This window comes from Nicotiana attenuata, chromosome 6, assembly GCF_001879085.1.
Source record: "Nicotiana attenuata strain UT chromosome 6, NIATTr2, whole genome shotgun sequence".
In the NCBI taxonomy this organism is placed as follows: Eukaryota; Viridiplantae; Streptophyta; class Magnoliopsida; order Solanales; family Solanaceae; genus Nicotiana; species Nicotiana attenuata.
Window position 1 is genome coordinate 86,637,228 of NC_031994.1, and position 24,957 is coordinate 86,662,184.

Here is a 24,957-nt window from a genome sequence, read left to right on the forward strand (position 1 = left end):
TTTCATCTTTCTAAAGAACTCTTCGGTCTCTTCCTCTGTAACCGGTTTCTTCACTGGCATTTGGCTATCCTTGGAGAACTTGGCCTTCCTTAATTCTTCGGAGGTAAGTCATCCACCGAAATGAGTCAGTCCTCCGATCTCAACAAATTCTTTCTCCACTTCTTTTCCCTTGTGTGTCATTATTGCTCGTTTGTAGTTCCATGGGACACCTTTGTCTCAACCGCTGGCAACTGAGTCACTGATTTAATAGCAACAGGGGTAATGGCAGACCCTTTCACAACTACAACAGGCTTGCTTGGCATCCCTGGTACCACCAACTTTGGCTTTTTCCGACTTGACCCGACACCATTTGAAGACCCTTTTGCAAACATCACACGTTTTCTAGATACCTCATCTTGCTCCACAATCTTAGCGAGTTTTTCAATTTCAACGGGAGGCCCGAAATGAGGAGTGCAACAGTATGGATCCGAGGTCTTGAAGGTTGGTTTTGTAGCATAGTATTGGGCATCAGGAACTTTGAACAAGGGTTCACTAGAAGATAGAGGGATGGTGGCATGGGGAGGAGCTACAAAAATGGTAGTAGTTAATGACGCACGATATGAAGCTGAATTGGCGGGTGGAGCATGAAAAGGCTGGGACAAGGTGCCAGGGTAGTTGTGGCAAGGGGTAAAGCCTGGGGCATGTTGTGGGGAGAGATCAGCAGCATTGGGAATCTGGGATTGTGATGGTAGTAGGACGGAAGTGAGATTTTCAATGTAGTTGGTGGGGAATAAGGGTAGAGGATGCCCACTAATCCAAGCCTGGTACATCTCTATTATCTGGCGTTTCAACCTTCGGGCCTCTTCCTTCAACTCAAATTTCGATTCCACAACACCTATGTCTGATCCCTTACTAGTCATGGCTGTCTTGCTATTTGACCTAGCGTGTATGGATGACTCGCCCAAATACCACAAACTAACCACCTTTCTGTGATTAATAACAAGGATAACAAGGAGGAGCAAAACAGAGCCAACATGCAAGCGTTAGGGCATTTATCAGGTAATAATATCACATTGCATGCAATACACCTAGCAATAATTAACGGTTCTAGAATGACTTCGAGGGTCGCAAGGTCATTTGGCATCATCCCAATTTTTTTCATTTCAATCTTCTCTTTTCTAGCACTTCTTAGCTTGCTCACTTTCCTTCCTTTTTCTTTTCTAATTATCGCTCTTTTCTTTCCTCTCATTTCTCACGTCCCACAACTTCAACCTCTTTTGTTTTTCCTTTTCTCTTTTTATCTTTTTTTTGTTTCTTCCTTTTAATAAAAAACTGATTCGATCGAACCCTATGTAGGTTGCCTACGTATCATGACGCCCATGAATTAGATCTTTGTGTAGTTCGGGAAGAACGAGAATAAAGTAAACAAACTAACGTTCTTATTTTCTTTTCTTTTCCTTTCTTTTTTTTCTTTTTACCTTAATGACCACTCTGATGCGAAAAGAGAAATAGAAGCAAATCTTTTTTTTTTTTGAATTTTCTAGACTTAATGTTCTATAACCTATTCTAAACTCAAGCTTATCGAGCATATATTAATTCTCTCTTTTTTTCTTTTTGAAGAAAATACTCTATGGGAAATTATTAAGGCAAAGACCCTAGAAGAGAAAAATATTTTTGATTATTTTTTATTTTTAGGAAGGAAATCTAAAGAATGAACCAAAGAAAAATATTTTGAATTTTCGTGTGATATCCTGAACGAAAGATTTCGACCAAAGAAATGAAAAAGATAAAAAATGCTTTTGGATTTCAGTTTTGATTACCTAAGGGAGAAACTCTAAAGATAAACCAAAGATAAAGTATGTTATTTTTTTTTCTTTTCTTTTTTTTCTATGTACAATGTCCTAAAGTTCTAGTAAAATAAAAGAACTTTTTTTTTTTTGGTTAATTTCTCAAAGAGGAACCTCAAAAGAAAATCTTTTTGGATTTTTGGAATTAATATCATAAAGAAAACTTGTAAAGAGATATCAAAAGAGAAAAATCCCATTTTTTGTTTTTTTTCCTAGTATCCTAAAGGAAATATAAAAGCAAATTTTTTTTTTGAGTTCTAGATATTAATTTCCTAAGGAAAACCACAATAGATTATTGAACCTCTAGAGTTAGTATTCTAAAGAAAACATCTAACAGAAATATAAAAATGCAATTTTTTTTTTGGCTTTTTTGATTTATTACACATCTTTTTTTTTAATAAAAAATGGAAACACAATAACAAAAGACTCGACATTGCTGTACAAAACTAGAAAGTAAAAGATGACATAAAAAGAACAACAGACTCAAATCATAATAACTAAAAAAAATCTCCTTAAGCAAACTCCTGAATGATCGACCCTGACTAGATGGTCCTAAGGCGTCTGTCATGCTCAAACTCCGATAAGTAGACCCACACCTGTATGAGAAAATTAAGACCAAATAAAGTTAAAGCCCTAGAACACTACGTAAGACAATAACACTCCCTATTGGACACATGCAACACATGATTATGACTATTTTGCAGAATGACTTATGTGGCCAAAAAGTGGCTAGAAGTGCAAAATTTGGCTAAGACCCCGCAAAGCCAAGAACCTAAGATTCACTACGAAGACCGGACCCTATGTGGGCTGCCTACGTATCCCGCCCCGAGAATCAGGTATGCGTAGTTCGGAAAGATTGGATACAGGCGAGAAATAAAAAAATAACTAATTTAGAGAAACATGTGAACTCTTTTTGGATTTTCTTTTTCTCTTGTTTTTTGATTTTTTTTTAAAAAAATGACGGGGAAAGTGCAAACTCTTTTTTTTTGGATTTATTTTTTTTTGTTTTTTTTTTGATAAAGTGTGAAAGAAAATTGTAACTAGGCCCTCAAACCTCATTTTTATACTTCAACCTCTTTTCTTTCTCACTTACCCTCAAACCTCATTGGTCCGCCAAATGACCCCTTTTACCCTTGAAGATAGCAACATGTAACACATTAGGATGCATCAAGATGGTCTTTTATTTTTGGGGACATCTGTCCTAGACGGACCCAACCCCTGTGTTGAGTCCCCTAAGTCAAATGCACGTGATGCAAACAAGCGTTCCTACAAGGGATCCGGTATGAGGCTGTGTTTTTCTAGGTTTAAATCCTGGGGTTTTGTTCTAGACTTGGGTTACCCGAGCGGACTACTGGGGCCGAAGAGGGGGCGACGTACCGGGAGCACTAAAGTCTACCCGACCTTGTCGCTGGCCCAACCTCGTTCTATTTGGTATAAATTCTACAGAAAAAGCGGGCCACGCGAATGTGTGCACCATTTTCAGAAGACTCAGAAGGGTGGCGTAAGAAGACAGTTATATATAATTCAAAAAATAATAAAGCGGTAAACAGATAGCATTTAGCACAAAGGTTCAAAAAATACAATAATATTAACAATAAATGAAGCCAAGTAAAAATCATTAAAACAAACTCGAATTCTTGAACCCTGAACCAGAGATTCTAGGTTCTCATCCTCAGTAGAGTCGCCAGAGCTGTCACACCTCCATTTTCCACCCCCGGAAGGGGTATAAGCGAGTTTGTCCAATTAAAGTGACAATCGAAACGGGATTATTTATTTAAGATCAGAGTCGCTACTTGGGATAATTTATGGTGTCCCAAGTCACCGGTTTAAAATCCCGAATCGAGGAAGGATTGACTCTGTTTTACAGTCTGGGAACTGATCACGCCCAACTCTAGTCCTAAATAGGATTAGCGGTCGCTGCAAATATAATCTGGTTTACAAGTCCGGAGTCGAATCCCACAGAGAACTAAGGCTCAGCTATAGTTGTTCAATATCGCTAAGAAACACAAGTCCAAACAATTTTCTAATTATAAAGATTATATTATTTATTTTTATCTACTTAACTAACAAATCTAGAAAACCGTAAAACTATCAATTAACAAGGATAATGATTGGAGTCAAGATTAAGGAGGTCTAGAGTTATGATTTCCCCAATTGTCGGAATCCTTCCCGCTACGTTTTCTATAAATTCACCTAAGTATTCTCTACCGATCATAAGCGCTCTGACTGTCATAACTCTCTCCCGAGTAATTACCACAATATACTAGACGCACTCTCCCGAGTTACGCTAGCTGGCTTTGTTTATTACAGCTCACTTTAAATTGCACCCAAGGCTTCGTTATCCCTAATCCCGCCTTTAAACCCGCAGTTATAGATCCCTCTTATACTTTGGGAGTGATGTTGTTCAACAACTACCTAAATATGCACTCTTTCCCGAGTTATGCACACTAAATAGGCACAGCTAATTGAGGATCCTGTCAATTAACTACAACAAACACGTAGTTGAACAAATAGAGAAAATACTACGGCTCAATTATATAAAAATAACAAGAATTTATCCTACAAAAGGTTCCATCAAAACCCTAGATAACAACTTAGCTATTCATAATAGTATGTAAAACTACAATACTAAAAGTCATAACCAACAATGAAAAATAGGAAGAGGAAGGAAAAACTCGTAGAAGAATTCTTCGCCTTGCTCCCAATGTGTTCTTGCCTCCTTAGGTCGAATCTATGTCTCAAATCTGTCCAACCTTTCAAAATAGCGTTTTTACATGTATTTATACCAAGTAGGGTCGGGCCCAGATGAAAAAAAACCCATTCCTGCGCGAACTAGGACTTAGCTCTGTAAAAATTGAACAGCCGCGCCGCAGGCTGCACCGCACCATGCGGCGCGGTAGTGTATTTTAGTTGCAGCTTCATATTTTCAAGTCAGGCACCATTTTACACTACTGCGCCGCGCCTTGCGGCGCCCCATGCGGCGCGGCAGTGTAATTTTCTCAGAGTGAACTTATTTCGTCCTCTTTTAACATCCGAACTTGGTACACGACCTCCGAACACGATCCCGGCTTAATGTATTGGGCTTTTACTCAGACTTCAAAGCTCCAAATTTATCAATTTAGCTCCAAATTAACTTTTGAGCTCAGGATCACTTCATGCAAGGCATAAAACACGTACTAAGTGCAATTCACTATCATTTGAACTCAAACGCACGTAAAAATGCAGTCATTGGAATGTAATACTACGGCTAACATACGGGTTTCTAGCCTAACATCACTGGGCCCAAAAAATAGGTAAAGCATGATTTGAAAAGGCGTTTTATATAAAATGTGTTTTTAAACCGCGCTTTACCTTAACGTCCCAAACGGATGTTAAAGTAAAGCGCGGTTTAAAACCGCATTTATATAGTTTGGTCACTAAGTTATTTTTTCACTTATTTCGGTATTTTGAGTCCAAAACTACCCCAATTGGGTTTTGGACTCGGACAAAGTTTTATATTTGCCCTTCTTTTAATGGATCAGACACGTGGAGGCTTTAAAATAAAAGCCCCAACCCGTTCGATTAAAAGCCAACCATATATTATATCACATGACCCGATTTGACCTCCCCTTACCATTAAAACATCCTAAATCACATTACATCCCACCGTGAAGGCCAACTTTGAAGGCGATGTAAAGATGAGAGATGAGACAGACAGCTCTAAAAATTCTAGAAGATTTAATGTGCTTGAATCATTTGGCGGCTGCTGGGTGGAAAGCGAATTGAACATTACAAGCACCTAGTGCTAGGTTAGCTTGGAGATCGAAGTTGTGGCTGGAAAATTTTTTATTCAAATTTGAGGTTAAAAATATATGTTATTCTTTATTGGGAATTAAATTCAGTTGATTGTGTGTTTGTGGAGATGAAAATTCACTATGATCTGGAGTGGAACTTTTGAAGAACACCATATACTAGGTTCGTTGGTTTTAAAGCTTGAATTTTTAAAAAATAATTAGGAGTTATTTGTTGTCCGGGTTTGATTTGGAGCTAATCTTTGATCTTCAAAATATTTGAACTTAACATCTTGGGCTATAAAATCATGATTAGCTACTCTGGAGATAACTTGGAACTGTAAAGAGAGCTAAAGACTCCAATGGAAGCATTCTTCAAAGCTTCAAATCTGGTGGTTTTGATCTTTAAATGACGATCAAAATAATGCTTAAAACTGCTGGAAAATTGATGTTTGGAGCTTGAAACATGAGTATCAAACGATTTTGAGGAATAAAATTTGAAGAAGAAAGTTAAAACTCCATTAAAGCTTACTTGAAGCTTTGAGTACAAATCGGGGAATGGGGAGGTCGGACCGGGTTATGTTTATGGGGTTGGGCTTTTTATCGAATGAGTTGGGGCTTCTATTTTAAAGCCTCCGCCTGTCCGATCCATTAAAGTAAGGGCAAATATAAAACTTTGCCTAACGATAAGGGTATACTTGGTCAGATAGTATAACGAAGGATACATTTGAACAGTAAATAATATTAGAGGGATATATTTGTCCCTTTTCCGTTAATATTATATTCACAAAAACCATCATTCACTTTAGAATTGTCCTCGACGAGTTTCATACTTTAAAATGGTAGATAATATCATCATTACTTACAGTTTTAAATATCTAACGCTCTATAGAAAACTAAACAATCATTTAGAAAATCATCATTCATCCTATTACGTAGACCATTTTTTATGTACTTCATTCACGAGAATGCTCTTTCCATGCTTGCGGTAGTAACAGGTATAAGCAAAGTCAACTTCACAAGCAAATAAATAAGTGGCCAAGTAAGATCTAAGAGAGTGCGGGGAATAGCAACTAGCAAGAGGAGAAGAAAGCTGCACCGAGTGAATTAAAATACGGAGCAAGGAGAGAGTAGTTAGATACCTGAGGGCGATAATTTTAAAGGAACGTTGAGAAGAAATTGCTGCTTTCATGAAGAATCCAGTGACACACACACACACACACACACACATACACACACACACACACATATATATATATATATATATATATATACATATATATATATATATATGTATGTATAGAGAGAGAGAGAGAGACAAATGGTGTATTTAGTTTTTAGGAATTAGGGATTTGATCGTATATATCCAAATTCCCCCTAAAAACATGGACCATGTTTTTAGCCAAAAGGAACTTTAAAAAAAAACTTAATATGAAAAAGGTGAAGGGACGGGGATCGAACCCTTGACCTGCGGTACACAGGGGCACCAACTTACCAATGCACCAAGGTAGTCAATTGAGCATGGGTGGTCAAAAACATATTTATATAGATAATTTTAAAATTAGTATTTTTTACGCATAGCCTAGGGAGGGGAGCATGTACCCCACCCCCTCCACATAAATCCGTCGCTGGCACGGGCTATCCAGTTTTCGGACTGGTAATTAGAAAATAGCCAACGTTTGCAAAGTCATTGAAAAATAGCCACTATTTTGTTACAACACGGAAAGTTCCAGCATAATATACTAGAGATTGGTGCACATGTGTTTGAACTTCCAGCATATTATGCTGGAACTCCAGCACACGAAAAGTTCTAGCATAGTATACTAGAGATTGGAGTACCAGTGTATGAACTTCCAGCATATTATGTTGGACCAGTATATTATGCTGGAACTCCAGCATATTAATATTTTTTGGATTTTGAACAGTATTTTCGTTAAGATTTATCTTTACATGAAAAGTGGCTAAATTACGATTACGTTTGAAACTGTGGCTATTTTTTAATTAGCACTTGTAAATCTTGCTATTTTTGAATTTCACCCTAAAAAATATTAGTCAAGCAGTAGGTCGCCTCTTGTAACGGAGACGTTTTAATCAAGCGATGGGTCGTCTGGTGTAAGGGCGACTTCTTAATCTAGTGTCGTTGTAAATTGTAACGTGAACAAGGTAGTATATACGCAGGCAAAAATTTCATATATTTAATAGAAAAAAATTATAAAGTTTTACCCATTATAATAGTAAATAATAATATTTAATTTCAATAGATTAAAACAACTAAACTACACTTACTATAACAGCAAAGTCACTCGACTTATTATTATATATCAATTCAATTATAGATTGAATAATTATTATATTCTATGGGGCTGATGCAACATAAATTAAAAGAATAGAAGGGGTTATCCTAGTCTTTTTTATTTTTATGAAATGCGGGATGTCTAGGAACAAAGCCGAACAACTCTAGATTAAGTAAGTTTTTTCTCCTATTTTTTTATATTTTAGCCTAACTCATTGATTGGTCCGGGCACCCAGGCCCATGCAGATTGGCTATAACACACGAAAATATGAGAATCGGGCGAAATTTTAATTTTATCGCCTTAAAACGTCAAAAAATGAGGAACGATCACGGTGAAGCAATGACTAATGTTCCTTAGATCGTTTTTACTAGCCCGAAAATATTTTAAGCGTCCCGGGTCCGGACGTCGGGGCTCACGCAGATGGCGTGGGCTACAGCACCTGAAAATCTTGAAATTGGGCGGAATTCTAGTTTTATGGCCCTAAAAACCAAAAAGCGAGGAGCGGTCATGGCGAGGTGATGACTAATGTTCCTTAGGTCGTTTTTGATTGGACGGAAAATTTTTTAGGCGATCTAAGTCCGGGCGCCTTGGCCCACGCAGATGGCGTGGGCTATATCACACGAAAATCTGGAAATCGGGGATAATTCCAGTTTTATGGCCCCAAATCGCTAAAAAATGAGGAACGATCATGGAGACGTGATGGCTAATGTTACTTAGGTCGTTCTTGATGGTCTGGTAAAATTTTAAGCGATTCGGGTCCGGACACCCAGGCCCACGCAAATGGTGTGCCTATAGCACATGAACATCTTGGAATCGGGCAAATTTCCAGTTTTATGTCCCTAAAAGCTAACAAATGAGGGTCATGGCGAGAAGATGACTAAAGTTCCTTAGGTACATTTTGATGGGCCAGCAAAATTTTAGGCGATCCGGGTCCGAGCTCTCGGGCCCATGCAGATGGCATGGCTATAGCACACAAAAATTTGAAAATCGGGCGGAATTCCGATTTCATAGCCTTAAAACACCAAAAAATAAGGAACGGTCATGGCGAGGCGGTGAGCGATGTTCCTTAGATCGTTTTTGTTGGGCCGACATAATTTTAGACGATCCAGGTTCGGGCGCCCGGGCCGATGCAAATGGCATGGGCCATAGCACACGAAAATGTGGCAATCGTCGGATTCTAGTTTTATGACCCTAAAGCGCCAAAAAAAAAGAGGAACAGTTATGGTGAGGCGATGACTAATGTTCCGTAGGTCGTTTTTATGGGAGGACAAATTTTTAGGCGATCCGGTGGAATTCCAATTTTATGGCCCTAAATCGCCAAAAAATGAGGAACGACCATGGAGAGGCGATAACTAATGTTCCTCAGGTCTTTTTTGAAGAGCCGGCAAAATATTAGGCGATCTGGGTCCGTACGCCCAGACCCACGCAGATGGCGTGGGCTACGACACACGAAAATTTGGTAATCTGGCGGAATTCGAGTTTTATGGCCCTAAAATGTCAAAAAATAAGGATTACGGGTCACTTTGTATGTACCGGAAATTTTTTAGGTGATACGAGTTTGGGCGTTCTGGGTTACGCTGATGGCATGTGTTACAGCACATCGGGCGGAATTCCTGTTTTATGGCCCTGAAACGTTAAAAAACAAGGAACAGTCATGGCGAGGCGATGACTAATGTTCTTTAGGTCATTTTTTGTGGGCCGAAAAATTTTTAGGCGATCCTAGTCCGGGAGCCCGGGCCCACGCAGATGGCATAGGCTATAGCATACGAAAATGTTGATAATCGGGCAGAATTCTAGTTTATGGTCCTAAAACGACAAAAAACTAGGACTAGTCATGGCGAGACGATGACTAATATTCCTTAGGCTATTTTTGATGGGCCGACAAAATTTTAGGTAATCCGATTCTGGGTTCCCGGGCCCACGCAGATGTCGTGCACTATAGCACACGAAAAATCAGGAAATCGGGGAGAATTCAGTTTTATGGCCCTAAAACGCCAAAAATTAGGAACGTTCATGGCAAGGCGAAAAATAATCTTTCTTAGGTCAATTTTGATGGGCCGATAAAATTTTAGGCGTTCCGCACCGGGGCCCATGCAGATGGCATGGGCTATAGCATACAAAAATCTAGGAATCGGGCGCAATTCCAATTTTATGGCTCTAAAACACAAAAAAATGAGGAACGATCATGGCGAGACGATGACTAATGTTCCTTAGGTTGTTTTCAATGGGTCGTTAAAATTTAAGGCGATTTGGGTTCTGACGCCCGAGACCACGCAGAAGGCGTGAGCTATTGCACACGAAAATTTGGGAACTGGATAGAATTCAAGTTTTATGGCCCTAAAAGCCAAAAAACTAGGAACAATCATGGCGTGGTGATGACTAATGTTCCTTAGGTCATTTTTATGGGCTGACAATATTTTAGTAGATCCCGATCCGGGCGCCCGGCCCACGCAGATGGTGTGGTCTATTGCACATGAATATTTGGAAATTGGGCGAAATTCCAGTTTTATGGCACTAAAACGTCAAAAAAAGGAACGGTCATGGCGAGGGGTTGACTAATGTTCTATATGTCGTTTTTGATGGGCCATCGAAATTTTAGGTGATGCGCGCCCACGCAAATGGCGTGGACAATAGCACACGAGAGTCTGGAGATCGGACGGAATTCTAGTTTTTTGTCCCTAAAGCGCTAAATATGAGAAACGGTCACGACAAGGCATTGATTAATGTTCCTTAGGTCATTTTTTATGCCTGGCAAATTTTTAGGCGATCTAGGTCCGGGCACCTCGGCCTATGGAGATGGCATGGGTTATAGACTATGAAAATCTGAGAATCGGGTGGAATTCCAGTTTTATGGCCCTAAAATGCCAAAAAATAAGAAACAGTCATGACGAAGCGATGGCTAATGTTCCTTAGGTCTTTATTGATGGGCCGACAAAATTTGAGGTGATCCGACTCCGGGCGCCCGAGCCCACATAGATGGCGTGGGCTGTTGCACACGAAAATCTTGGAATCGAGTGAAATTCAAGTTTTATGGCCCTAAAAGCTATAAAAAGAGGAACGGTCATGGCAAGGCGATGACTAATATTCTTTAGGTCGTGTTTTATGGGACGACAAAAAAGTTAGACGATCCGGGTCTGGACGCCCGGGCCCACCCAGATGGCGTGGGCTATCCCACATAAAAATCTAGGAATTGGGCGGAATTCCAGTTTTATGGCCCTAAGACGAGGAACGGTCATGGGCGAGGCTATGTGTAATGTTCCTTAGGTGGTTTTTGATGGGCCGACAAAGTATTAGGCGATCCAGGTCGGGCGCCTGGGCCCATGCAAATGGCGTTGGCTATTGCACATGAAAATTTGGGAATTGGGCGGAATTTCAGTTTTATGGCCGTAAAACACAAAAAAAAATAAGGAATGGCCATGGCGAGACGATGACTAATGTTCCTTAGGTCACTTTTCTGGGCGGACAAAATGTTAGGCATTCCGCGTCCGTGCGCCAGGGCCCACACAGATGGTGTGGGTTATAGCACACGAAAATCTGGGAATCAGGCAGAAATCAAGTTTTATGGCCCTAAAAACCCGAAAAGCGAGGAACGGTCATGACTAATGTTCCTTAGGTCGTTTTTGATGGGCCGGAAAAAAATTTAGGCGATTCGGATCCGGAAGTCCGGGTCCACGCAGATGGCGTGGGCTGTAACATACGAAATCGGCATAATTCTAGTTTTATGGTCTTGAAACGCCAAAAAACGAGGAACAATCATGGCGAGGCAATGATAAATATTCCTTAGGTCATTTTTTATGGGATGAAAATTTTTTTGGCGATCCGGGTCCGGGTGCCCGGGCCCATGCAGATGGCATGGGCTATAAGCACACGAAAACTAGGGAATTGGACGGAATTTCAGTTTTATGGCCTTAAAACGCCAAAAAACGAGGAACGGTCATGGCGGGGCGATGACTATTATTCCTTCGGTCATTTTTTATAGGCCGGCAAAATTTTAGGAAGTCCGGGGTCAGTCGCTCGGATGCATGCGGATGGTGTGGACTATAGCACACAAAAATCTGAGAATCGTCCCGAATTCTTATTTTATGGCCATAAAACGCCAAAAAATAAGGAACAGTAGCGATGTTTGTTGTTCGCTAGGTCATTTTTTGTGTGCTCCTGTGAAATTTTAGGCTATTCAAGGCCATTCGCCCAGATGCATGCAGATGGCCTGGACTTTAGCACATGAAAATCTGGGAATCGTTTTGAATTACTGTTGTTTTTGTCCTAAAACGCCAAAATGAGGAACGGTCATGCCATAGCGATGACTATTGTTCGTTAGGTCATTTTTTATGGGCCCGCTAAATTTTAGGAGATTCGGGGCCGATCGCCCGGATGCGTGCAAATGGTGTGCACTATAGCACACGAAAATTTAAAAATCATCCTAAATTCTTGTTTTATAGACTTGAAACACCAAAAAATGAGGAACGGTCATGCTAGAGCAATGACTATTTAAGTCATTTTTTATTGGCCCACGCAATTTTAGGAGATCTAGGGTCAGTCGCCCGGATGCATGCAGATGACGTGGACTATAGCACACGAAAATCTGAGAATTGTCCTGAATTCCTCTTTTTGGCCCTAAACGGCAACAAATGAGGAACGGTCATGCCGAAGCGATGACTATTGTTTGTTAGGTCATTTCTATGGGCCCCTAAAATTTTAGGCGATTCGAGGCCGGTCGTCCGGATGCATGCGGATGAATCGGACACATGAAAATCTGAGAAACATCCCGAATTCCTGTTTTTTGGCTCTAACGCCAAAAAATGAGGAACGGTCATGTCGGAACGATAACTATTGTTCACTAGGTCATTTCTGATGGGCCAGTAAAATTTTAGGCAATACGGGACCGGTCGCCCGGATGCATGTAGATAGCATGAACTATAACACACGAAAATTTAAAAATCGTCCTGACTTCCTATTTTTTGGCCATAAAAAGCCAAAATACGAGGAACAGTCATGCAGGAGCGATGACTATTATTCGTTAGGTCATTTTTATTAGCCCGCAAAATTTTAGGAGATTCGGGGCCGGTCGCCAAATGCATGTAGATGACGTGGATTATAGCACATGAAAACTTGGGAATCGTCCTAAATTCGTGTTCTACGCCAAAAAATGAGGAACAGTCATGCCGGAGCGATGACTATTGTTCAATAGGTGATTTTTTATGAGCTCACAAAATTTTAGGCTATTCGGGACCGGTCATCCAAATGCATGCAGATGGTGTGGACTATAGCATACAAAAATCTGGGAATCGTCCTAAATTCCTATTTTATAGCCATAAAACGCCAAAAATGAGGAACAACCTTGTCAGAGCGATGACTATTATTCGTTAGGTCGATTTTGATGGGTCTGAAAATTTTTAGGCGATTCGAGGCTGGTCGCCTGGATGCATAGCGTGGACTATAAACATTACACGAAAACTTGGGAATCGTCTTGAATTCCTGTTTTTTTGCCCTAAAACTCCAAAAAATGAGGAACGATCATGTCGGAGCAATGACTATTGTTCTTTAAGCCATTTTTTTATGGGCTCTTAAAATTTTAGGAGATTTGAGGTCAGTCGCCCGGATGCATGCAAATGGCGTGTATTATAGCACATAAAGGTCCGGGAATCATCCTGAATTCCTATTTTTCGGTCCTAAAGTTTTGCAGACCCACCAAATGCACCAATATGTCTATGTGTAGAATAGAGTACTAGCACAGGTGATAAATGCTATGGTCCATTCAATGGCTTCAAGAGGTAAATTGTTGAATGTCTTAATTGAACTGATTTTAGCAAATTACAATGTCGGTAGACAATGTATTTTTTCTGGCAAACCAAATCACTTACCTACAGTGTCTGCAATAGTAAGAAACTTTTTTTTTAGCTCCAAGACATCTGATTTTTTTTATGACGTTGATGTTTGGGTTAGCGTGCGCCCGACTCAATTATTTCACCAGGTATTTATTACCTTCCACCAGCACAAGTATTATGTAACTTTGTCCACCAAGACTTAAGTAGATAAGAAGTAACCAATCACTTACTGCTTTTTGCCTCCGATGAAAGGCTCAAGACAACTGATCTTTTTTTATAATGGTAATATTTAAGTCAGTTTGCGCCCATCTCGACTATTTTATCGGGTATTTATTACCTCCTACCAACACAAATATCATATAACTTTGCCCACTCGAGCTTACGGTGCAAATATCCATTTTCTTCTTTCGGTATCTCTACTTAATATGTGTCATTGTCCCAAAATGGTAAGTTGGAGCATTTCATCATAAACATACTTATCATTATTAAAGAATGGGCCATGACTAAATATTTCTCATGGATTTTGGCATTTTGCATTCGCCACTTAGTTCATACAAAGGCAAGAAGATTAGCAGCCACCGACAATAAATCAGTTGAAAATCTTGACCACTGACGAACTTCAACTTTTTATAATGAAGAAATTGCCATGCTGACATACAATGATACAAATAAACCTAAACTAAGCGGAAAAGCTGCTACAACAGAGAGAATGAAGACGTCGGTTTTTTCCCCACCGATGTCTGATAGCCGCTTTGTGGCCCCGACTGATCTGAATTCGTGTCATGTAAGGCCCATTAAGGGGAAGCGCTCTCTACCAGTAGTTTTTTCAGAGACGTTGGTTGAGAGTGCATATCTTACTGCAACATTCACCTACTAAGAATATGGTAAAGCTTCAAAGCAACTCATCATATACAATGAACTTGTACTTCCTATGAGGGAAAAATATTGAAACTTTTATGTTGCATAGATATAAGGCATCACTTATAGAAAACTTGCAACAATAAGATTTACTGCACAGATCATAGTGGTAGCCGGAGCAACTTACTCTCTTGACAGCAACGGCAGGAATCATATTTTATATAAAACAAAGATAAGGCTGACATACCGAAACAAAAACTGGCTGAATCACGAATCCATCTGTTTAAACTGCAAACTTCACTTCATGTTGATCGAAGCAAACAAACTCTGAGAAATATTCCAGTTTGTAGCTTACTTTTCTGATAACAAAAAAAAAAAAAAAAAGATCAATAAAGTAGAACACTTGCAGAGTGGACTTGTTTGAAATAGGGCAAGCAAACAAGCACCATGTTCCAAGAGAGAATGAACATGATAGCTCCAGAGATACATAATATAGAAATTTGAAACAAACAAGTCTATGATTGAACCTACACATTCATATACAATACATTAGTAATAACAAAATTCAGAAACAGCAGACAAAAGAGTGAAGCTTCAAGGACAACAGCCGGGGCAACGAATTAATCCATTTTCATTGCAGCGCGGGCACTTCCTTGACGTCCCTTCCTCCAGTTCATACAATTTCCGGCTTCCATTGCAACCAGGACATAGTACAAACCTCGCCTCACCACAACTTTCACAAGTGAATCCATCGTCCTTAACCGGAAACCCTTCCGAAAGCTTAGCCAATTCTCCAGTCTCATGAAGTCGTCTAATCTCATCTACACCACCAATGTACTTCCCTCTAATAAACACCCGTGGCAAGCTCACTGCTTTACCTTCCAAAACATCTCGTAACTCTTTCCTATACGACGAATCCATAGAGATATCCCTTTCATCTACACATACTCGATACCCTTTAAAGATCATACGCGCAGAGCAGCAATCTTCATAAGTCTTCCTAATTCCTCTCAAACTAGTATAATACAGAACAATCCTGTCCTCAGTACCCTTTAAGTAGAAATCACTATTAAGCAACAATGAGCTCAGAGACCTATCCACAGACCTAACTATGTTCGATTGATGCTCAAATTGTTTCGAAGACAATGCTTTTCGATAACTTAAAGCTACATTAGGATCCATTTTAGCCAACAATGATTCCTCAGACAAATGCTTCCACAATGGCTTCACATCATGAGCATTACTATTACACTTGAACTTTCTAGGAGAGGGAGACTCTTCAACATGGGACTGAACCATACGAAAATCAAAGTCATCAAGGCCTTCCATGAGCTCCCAAGTGTTGATAACTGAGTCAGGAGATGAAAGGTCTTGCGGATCACCCTCATTGTGGCATTTCATCAAACAGGAGGTGGGATTGTCTGGAACTTGAGGATCAAGAAACCCATAGGTAGAGGAAGTAAGTGAGACTAAGTGGTTTGTGTCCCCTTTACAAAGGGGTGGGTGGTGAACTAGAGGAGTAGGTAAGGACAGAGTTCTTGAAACTGGAGTTGAAGAAGAATCAGAGTAAGAATACGGAGAATGTGTAGAAGAAAATGAGTTTGATGGGTTTTCTGGATCTTTTGTAACAAAGTTATAGGAACGAGAAGCAGAACAACCCATGAATGGAAACACAGTATAACAACCAAATTGTTGAAATTTTGTGCAGATTGACCAAGAAAACAAGAGGATTTTGTAAGTGTGGTGGGTTGGGGTGTGAGGCAGTGATTAGTCTGCTTATTATTAGTTTGAGCTTTACAAATTACAAAAGCTTCTCAAATGGCTGCAAATTTTGACGTAATTTGGTAAAACTCATTTGTCCATATACTACTAGTTTGTGATAGTGACTCTGGTTACAACATCTAGCAAACCATTAATGTTTCTTTAAATTTTGAGTAAATGTGTTCCACTTGTATCTTCCTTTTGTGTACATTTAGGGTGTGTTTGGTATGAAGTTTCTAATTTTTCATGTTTGGTTGGATTAAATATTTTCCTTACGAACTCATTTTCCTCCAATTGGAGTATCAAGAGAAAGGAAAACATTTTCCAAAACTCTTTCTCAACCTTCCCTACCCTCACCAACCCACCCCACCCCCTCACTCCAAAAAAGTTTTTTTTTTTTTTTTTTCAAATTTTAGTTTTACGTTACCACCCATCCTACTACCCCTCTACCCCACCCCACCCTCACCCCCTACCGCAAAAAAATATTATTTTTTTTTTTCAATTTCAAATTTCTGTTTTTTTCGTTTTCTAACACACCACCCAACCACCTCCCCCCCCCCCCCCACAAAAAAAATTTTTAACTTTTTTTTTTTTTTTGTAATTTCAAGTTTGTTTTCTTTCGTTCTTCCTGCCCCCCCCCCCCTAAAAAAAAAAATAGTTTTTTTTAATATATTTTTCAGTTTTAGTTTTTTTATTTATCGGTTTAAAGGTTCAAAATTTTACAAGTTCCAAAGTTATGAGTTTGGAGGTTTATGTGTTTGGAAGTTTACGGGTTAGAAATTCCGCGGTTTCGAAAGTTTAGCGGTTTGAAAGTTTATGAAAAATGTGGGTTCGGAAGGTTGTTGGTTTGAAAGTTTATGGCTTCATGTTTATTATATCTAAATTATTTATGAATACTCTTGAGAAGTCATTTTTCTTAATTTGCGTACCAAACACCGAAAAATGAATAAGATTACTACTTGTTTTCCAAGAAAACATTTTTCGTTATACCAAACACACCCCTAATGCTCGATAATTATCAAGAATAGACAGATATGTGAGCGGATAGCTGGTGTATGAGACACATGTATACTTTCCCGTCTCAAATTATCTGTCATGATTCACTTGTGCACGCCCTTAATTGACATTTTGATATTTAATCTTTCTTCATCGGTATTTTAATAAAATTATCCATAATTGATGTGTTTGTAGTCTTCAAAGATAAGTATTACTAAGCGTAAAAAAGAAAAAAGATAATCAATTTTGTTTTGAACTTTAAACTGACAAATAATTTGAAACAGCTATTTTAATAATCACGACTGACAATATGAGACAGAGGGAATAATATATTAATGTAAAAGCCACGTCCAAAGCAATAAAAGTATTCAAGAAGTTAATGACTTAAAGTTCATGTCCAGAAAAAGAAAAAAAAACAAGAAATAGGTCAAGGAGGAGGAAGGCACCATAAATATACCAAAATTTGTGGTCGGACTCTATTATATAAATTCATGAGTGCATGATCACCACACATTACTTCGATTATCATACAAAATATCATGTAGTATATTACATTGTAGTTTACTCACCACATCCAAGTAGCTAGTACAATCCTCATTACTTCTTTTACCAGAATAGAAAGTACATTCAACTTCTTATACATCACATAAATTAAGTTTGCCTTTATTTAGGAAAAAAAAAAGCAGGTGCCTTCTTTATTAGATAGAAGCAAAAGGACAGCTCAATGCACAAAATATTCTATATTCACATAGGGTCCGAGGAAGACTCACAATCAAGGGGTGTGATATAAGCAATCTACCCTAACGCAAGCATCAGTGGTTGACTTATATTCTCACAAACTCCATCTTTTTTCACAAAGTTAAATAACCTAATATGTGGCTTCAAGAGATGGGTAATAAGTGTAACCTACAACTGGATCAGTCCTGTAGAAACTGCTCCTATCATGCTTGTTCAATGGTGCATTCACTTCAAAACGCTTCGGTAAGTCAGGATTCGCCAAAAACAAACGTCCAAATGAGACCAAATCTGCACAACTTTCAGCTATAGCTTCATCTCCCTTAGTTTTGTTGTAGCCACCAGAAGCAATAAGTGTCCCTTCAAAAGCCATTCTTATGGATTTGAGGCAATCATGATGTTCTTCCCTTGGCTCGAACACGTGAAGATATAAAACTCCGAGTTTAGTGAGTTCACTAGCCAAATAAGTTGCTAGAGCTTCTGGGTTTGAGTCCTTTTTCCCGTACACTTCAGAGAAAAGAGAGAGAGTTTTACGCCAACTCTATCTGCTCCAATTTCATCCACAACTGCTCCTATAATTTCAAGAGCAAGTCGACAACGGTTCTCAATGCTTCCACCATATTCATATGTCCTGTCGTTGACTTGATCGTTCAAGAACTGATCAATTATATAGCTGTTTGCAGAGTTAATCTCGACTCCATCAATCCTTCAATATAAGGAATACTAACATGTTAATAAGTGACCATTCATCAAGGAAAAATTGTGTACAGTATTAACTTTTGGTCTATCTTTACTCTAAAATGTCAAATGTCCTGAAATTGTTAATGAATGGATAACTCACCAGCTTTAATGGCATTGCGAGCTGCAATTCTGAAATCATTGACAATGAAGGGGAGTTCACTAGCGCTTAGTTGCTTTGGTGTTGGTCTGAAGTACTCACCATCGTCAGGTACTACGCATAAAGAACCATCAGTAAGAAAAAAATTATATATGTACTAGAGCATGTTTGGCGTAACTGGTAAAATTGCTGTCATGTGACTAAGAGGTCACGGGTTCGAGCTATGGAAACAACCTCTTACAGAAATGAAAGATAAGGCTGCGTACAATATACCCTTGTGGTCTGGCCCTTCTCCGGACCCCACGCATAGCGGGAGCTTAGTGCACCGGGCTACCCTTAGTTATATATGTTAAGAGAATGGATCATGGTTGTGATCGAATCGCAAAAATAAGCTCAAGAACTGAAGATAATTGTCCAACACTATATAAAGCGACTACATCCCATATCCAGGGTAGCATCGATGTAGCACTTTACACTCCGCCCTAGCTCCTCGCACAATTAGGATTGGACATCTAAAGTGTAGATGACATAACATAAAAGTCCAAGATCAGGTAACTCAATATCAAGAATGTTGTGGGGCTCTGATATATACTATGTTTAAAGAAATGGTTTTGTACCTAACTAAACTTAACTCAAGAGACGAGGATTGTCTAAGATCATATGAAGAGACCATAATGATTAGTCTCAGAAAACATGATCAAATCTAGCAGTATATATAAAATCAAAGTTTAACGAATTTATTACCTGCATTCCAAGCTATAAGGAAATTGTTGAGGCTTGAGTCGGATAGTCGCCCTGGATGCCAAAGCTGACAAAAAAAGATACCACCTTTGCCATGAATAGATTCAACAATGGGTTTCCATGCCTCTATTTGATCTTCTGTCCAAATTCCAGGCATATTTGGGGACCTTCAAATACAAGAATAACAAAAGTCTCAATTTCAAGATAGTTCCGGTCGGCTTTATGAATCATCAACATGCATTTCGTTTCGTTGACCTATAGGTCACATGGAGACAACTTTACCGTCGCTACAAGGCTCCCTTCAATATGCTTTACTTATATTACAGAAAAATAAATGCAGAGGAAAGTGAACTCCTTACCCTTTGGAGATATTAGAAGCACTAGTTGATTCAGAAATGAGAAAACCTCCCTTAGTAGCTCTCTGAGCAAAATATTCAGTAGCATGTGGTTGTGGAGTATTATTGTATGATCTGTTCCTTGTCATTGGTGGCATTACAACTCTGCATATCACAACATAATACGATATACCTGAATCGGTGGCGAAACCAGGAAATTCAGTAAGAGTGTTCAGATTTTGAGCACCCTTTGCTAGTGGCTATGCAGAGATGTTCAAAATCTATGTTTGAATCAGTAACAAGTAATATTTTATCCTATACATAGTATAATTCTTCGGGAAAGGTGTTCAGTTGACCACCCTTTGCCATACATAGCTTCGCCCTTAGCCTCAATGGCTCTATATATCATGCAAAAGGAAAAAAAGAAAAAGATAAAAGTAAGAAGTAATTAATATATGTAAAGTGAAATATACATATACACAGTACCTATGAGAGAGCTCAAAACTTCCCATTTTGTAAGGAGTAAGGAGAGGAACTGAGGTGGACTTTGCTGCCATCTCTCAAATGATCTTCTTTCTTATTTGATTCAGAAAAGTAGCAAACATCCAAATTTATAGACAAGTTTGATCAATATTTAAATATGTATTCTCTAATAATTATGCAACTTTAAAGGGCAACTAACAATATATATATATATATATATATATATATATATATATATATATACACACACACACACACACACACACATTGACCTCTGTGTATTGGTCTAAATTTGATGACCTAGTAACAACAGATAAACAAGATCGAGGACGAGGTCGACCACGGCGTAATAGTGGGAGGCCGTCCTCAGGAAGGTTATTGTCAGGGACGAGTAGCTGGAATAAAGAGATAACGGCAGGATAGATTTAGAAATAGGCATAAGGAATATTCCTTTGGATATTCCTTATTTTGTACTTTTTAGGGTTTCTTGGAAATACCCCTTATAAATATGAAGAGAGAGAGAGAACAAAAGGGGATCTTCACTTTGTGATAAAAGCACATTGTAAAAGGTTGACTTGAGAGAATATACAAAAGTTGTCTTGTTCATTGATTATCTTATTCGAGCACATGTTATTTAATCTTTGTTCACAAGATCCAAAGATTCCATAACCATCTTCACTTCTCATCTTCCCACGTTGCTGTCAGGAGAAAGAACAATCCAAATCATATAATAATTGGGTGGTAGATTCTTCCTCATTACATTTATTGCATTTTCATGTTATCATATTTATTGGTATTCATTGAGTGCAAACGTGTTATTTAACACTATCAAACGTCGTTCATCTTACCGATTTCCTACAAAATTTGATCTAGAATTTATTATTTTTAACTAAGATTCATCTTTAATTTCATCATAAATTAGTTTAACAAAAAGGCTTAACACTTTTTGGTCAAACAATTTGGCGTCTTCTGTGGGGATATTTTTAGTTACATTTTTTAGTTTTTTCTAGATCATAAAGGACAACCATCTTTTTCTCGTCTCACAAACTAACAATGGCAGGAAAAGGAGATGAAAGACAGAAAGCAATAATGGGTGTCACTACCAACATCTTAAACACCATCAACGAGGATGACAGAGGAGACGAGGAGAATGAGACGCCAAGTGCTACACCCAGGCGGAGTGATTCACCTCCCCCTCATGGGAGTGTAACCGCTTCGCGCGAAAGGGGAGCTTCCACGTCCACAGCTGAGGAAGCACCACCAGCAGTGAAGAAATTACTGGAAGGGTGACTGACCAGCACTCTATATAACATACTCGACAAACCCGCTCAGCAGGCGAATAGAGACGTCATACAGACGGATACCACGGCGATCGCCGACGAGCAACCCGCTCCCCCAACAGGTAACACTCACATCGCTGTTGACGCAGGTGCACTAGCAGGCATTCTAAAGAAAATGGAAGAAATAGAAAACGAGAACATGGAGCTCCGCGACCAGATGAAGGAACATCAAGAAAGGGTCGATAAAATACCGGGCGCCCCAAAACTGCTACCAAAAGAGGGCGTCGACCGATTCGTCGAACAACCATACAGTGAGGAGGCAGCTCCACATGCCATACCTAGAACCTTCAAGATGCCACCATACTTGAAGATATATGACGGCACGATGGATCCCGAAGATCATATCATTTACTACGTCACATCAGTAAAGGGTAACGACCTCTCAAATGAGCAAGTACCCTCAGTGCTACTAAAAAAGTTCGGCGAGACCTTAACCGGGGGAGCCTTAACTTGGTACTCACAATTACCAGCACGATCTATAACAACGTTCGAGGAAATGGTCGACAAGTTCGTCACAGCCCACGCCGGGGCTAAGAAAGCGGAAGCCAGGGTAAATGATATATTCGTCGTTAGGCAATCGCCAGGCGAGGGGCTCAGGGACTTTTTAGCCCGGTTTAACAGAGTAAGAATGAGCTTACCAAATGTATCGGAAGGGATGGCGGTGGCAGCTTTCCAGAATAGGTTGAACAGGAATGGGTCAAGAGCGACAAGAAAACTATTAAGTAGACTCATGAAATATCCTCCCACCACTTGGGAAGAAATTCACAACGCCTACTGCGCCGAGGTGAGAGTAGACGAGGACGACCTTAATGGTCTGATACAACGGTTAACATCGGTCCAAATAGAGCCGAGGAAAGACCGCTGTAGTGACGGTCGAAGAGATCAGTCAGGTCCAAGCCTCAACCGAGACAAGCACCAACCTTATGTCAGGACAGCCGTCCCACCATCTCCTCGCCATGTGGAAGGACCGTCCAGGCCACATACAGGTTGACTCAATGAAACGAAAGAGGTATGCCTCCGCTCTTATCTGCTCATAATTTTTGTGCTTCCCCTTCAGAAATAGTGTACGCACTAGAGAAGCTCGGCCCGAAGGTAAAGACGCCACAAAAGATGAAATTCGACCCAAGTACCCGAAGGGCGAACATCCTCTGTGAATTTCATCAGGAGCGAGGTCATAAAACTGAGGACTGCATATCCCTATGGCAAGAGGTAGTGAACATGCTCCACCAAGGGCACCTAAAGGAGCTGATGAGCGACCGAGGAAGAGCCAATTTCGGCCGCGGAAGATAAAAACACCAAGTCCTACCAAAGCCGCCCTCCCCTGCTCGCACCATTCAAATGATCATCGGTGGAGGCGATGAAGCAGCAATCAACCACGTAAAGTTTACCACCATACACAAACTGAAGCTCACCAACGAACGGTATGATGATCTCGGAGAAATTATCATCTTCGATAAGTCAGATACCAACGGTTTGACTTTTCCTCACTCCGATGCTCTTGTCATTACTTTACGTATTTTAGATACTGATGTAAAAAGAATAATGGTAGACGACGAAAGCGGCGCGTGTATTATTCACCCGCGAGTTCTTGCGCAAATGTGACTCGAGGACAAGATAGTACCACACTGCATAACACTAACAGGTTTAACAATGCAGTCGAGCGAACCTCAGGAGAAATAACGCTACTCGTTCTGGCCGGGGGCGTCACCCTAGAAACAATGTTCCATGTCATGAACCAGGACAAGGCTTACAACGCAATCATAGGACGACCATGGATACACGCCATGAGGGCCATCCCATCCAACTTGTATCAAGTAATCAAATTCCCTACTCCGTGGGGGATATTCAGCATCCGAGGCAAACAACACGCAACCCAAGAATGCTACCGCATCGCCTAAGATTGTACATTCACTCAACAGCTAAAAGGAACAAACTCAGAAGCATAGAAATTATCAAAGTCGGGGTCCAAACTCAACGATCAGAAAGATGTTATCAAGGACCCCGACGTCGTGGAAGCCGCGGGATCAACAATAGAAGATCTGGATCCCGTCCAATTAGACAGCAGCGACAGTAGCAAAAAGGCTTATATAGGCCATAAGCTCTCCGAGCCAGGTAAATTTCATAAGTTTTTAATTAATAATGTCGATCTGTTTGTTTTTTCCCACGTAGATATGCCAGGTATTCCGAAAGACGTTGCCACACACAAGTTGAACCTCGATCCCTTCTACCCCCCAGTACGACAAGTAAGAAGGAAATTCAATGCCGCAATCAACGAGGCCATCAGTGAGGACGTGGATAAACTACTCGCTAACGGCTCCATCCGAGAATCGAAATACCCTCAGTGGGTCGCCAATGTAGTCATGGTGAAAAAGAAAAACGGGAAGTGGCGGATGTGCGTGGATTTCACGAACCTAAACAAGGGCTGCCCGAAAGACTCCTTCCCGTTGCCTCATATCGATCAGCTCATTGATGCAACAACACGACACGAGTAGTTGAGCTTCTTGGACGCATACTCAGGTTACAAACAAATCCTCCTCATGGAGGAAGAGGACCAGGAAAAGACTACTTTCATCACCCATCAAGGAACGTACTGTTATCGAGTCATGCCATTTGGCTTAAAGAACACAGGGGAGACTTATCAAAGATTGGTAACCAAAATGTCCAAGGACCAACTTGGCAAAACTATGGAAGTTTACATAGATGACATGTTGGTCAAATCGAAAAGGAAGGAAGACCACATCGACCACCTGAGAGAAGCCTTCGGAATACTAAGGCAATACGGCATGAAGCTGAACCCCGAAAAATGTGCCTTTGGCGTAACTTCAGGCAAGTTCCTCGGTTTCTTGGTGTCACAAATAGGCATCGAGGTCAACCCCGACCAAATCAAGGCTATTGAGGGAATACCAGGAGTGTTAACCAGCAAGAAACAAGTGCAAAAATTGACAGGCCGCATAGCTGCCCTGTCGAGGTTCATCTCATGATCCTCCGACAGACGCCACAAATTCTTAAACGGGCTCCAATGGAATGCAGAATGCATCGAGGCCCTAAGAGAACTAAAAGCGTACCTGTCTTCGCCCCCACTACTCGCCAAAGCAGAACCCGACGAATGCCTCTTGATATACTTGGCCGTATCAGAGGTCGCGGTAAGCGCAGTA

The 24,957-nt window shown here is 40.1% G+C and overlaps 2 protein-coding genes and 1 pseudogene across 5 annotated transcripts; 1 reads left to right on the forward strand and 2 right to left on the reverse strand.

Annotated features, from left to right (window-relative positions):
• LOC109227376 (uncharacterized protein At5g39865-like) lies at window positions 14,325-16,525 on the reverse strand. 4 transcript variants are annotated; one of them, XM_019392518.1, is made up of 3 exons: window positions 15,020-16,525; window positions 14,821-14,932; window positions 14,325-14,585 (listed from the first exon to the last, which is right to left on the reverse strand). In XM_019392518.1, exon 1 carries the CDS (start codon window positions 16,233-16,235, stop codon window positions 15,168-15,170), a length of 1,068 nt encoding a protein of 355 aa, XP_019248063.1. In that variant the 5' UTR covers window positions 16,236-16,525; the 3' UTR covers window positions 14,325-14,585; window positions 14,821-14,932; window positions 15,020-15,167. The 4 variants fall into 4 exon arrangements, with proteins under 4 accessions (XP_019248063.1, XP_019248062.1, XP_019248061.1 ...); XM_019392517.1 differs by having other exon boundaries at window positions 14,325-14,644; XM_019392516.1 differs by having other exon boundaries at window positions 14,325-14,932; window positions 15,105-16,525.
• LOC109228362 lies at window positions 17,998-20,536 on the reverse strand (annotated as a pseudogene).
• Window positions 21,918-22,793, forward strand: LOC109228067. Its single transcript, XM_019393248.1, has one exon. The coding sequence runs from the start codon at window positions 21,918-21,920 to the stop codon at window positions 22,791-22,793; it is 876 nt and encodes a 291-aa protein (XP_019248793.1).

What these genes read in the sequence shown, in the direction of transcription:
- LOC109227376 (XM_019392516.1), bottom strand. Translation starts at nt 16,235, where the DNA reads ATGGGTTGTTCTGCTTCTCGTTCCTATAACTTTGTTACAAAAGATCCA.
- LOC109228067 (XM_019393248.1), top strand. Translation starts at nt 21,918, where the DNA reads ATGGAAGAAATAGAAAACGAGAACATGGAGCTCCGCGACCAGATGAAG.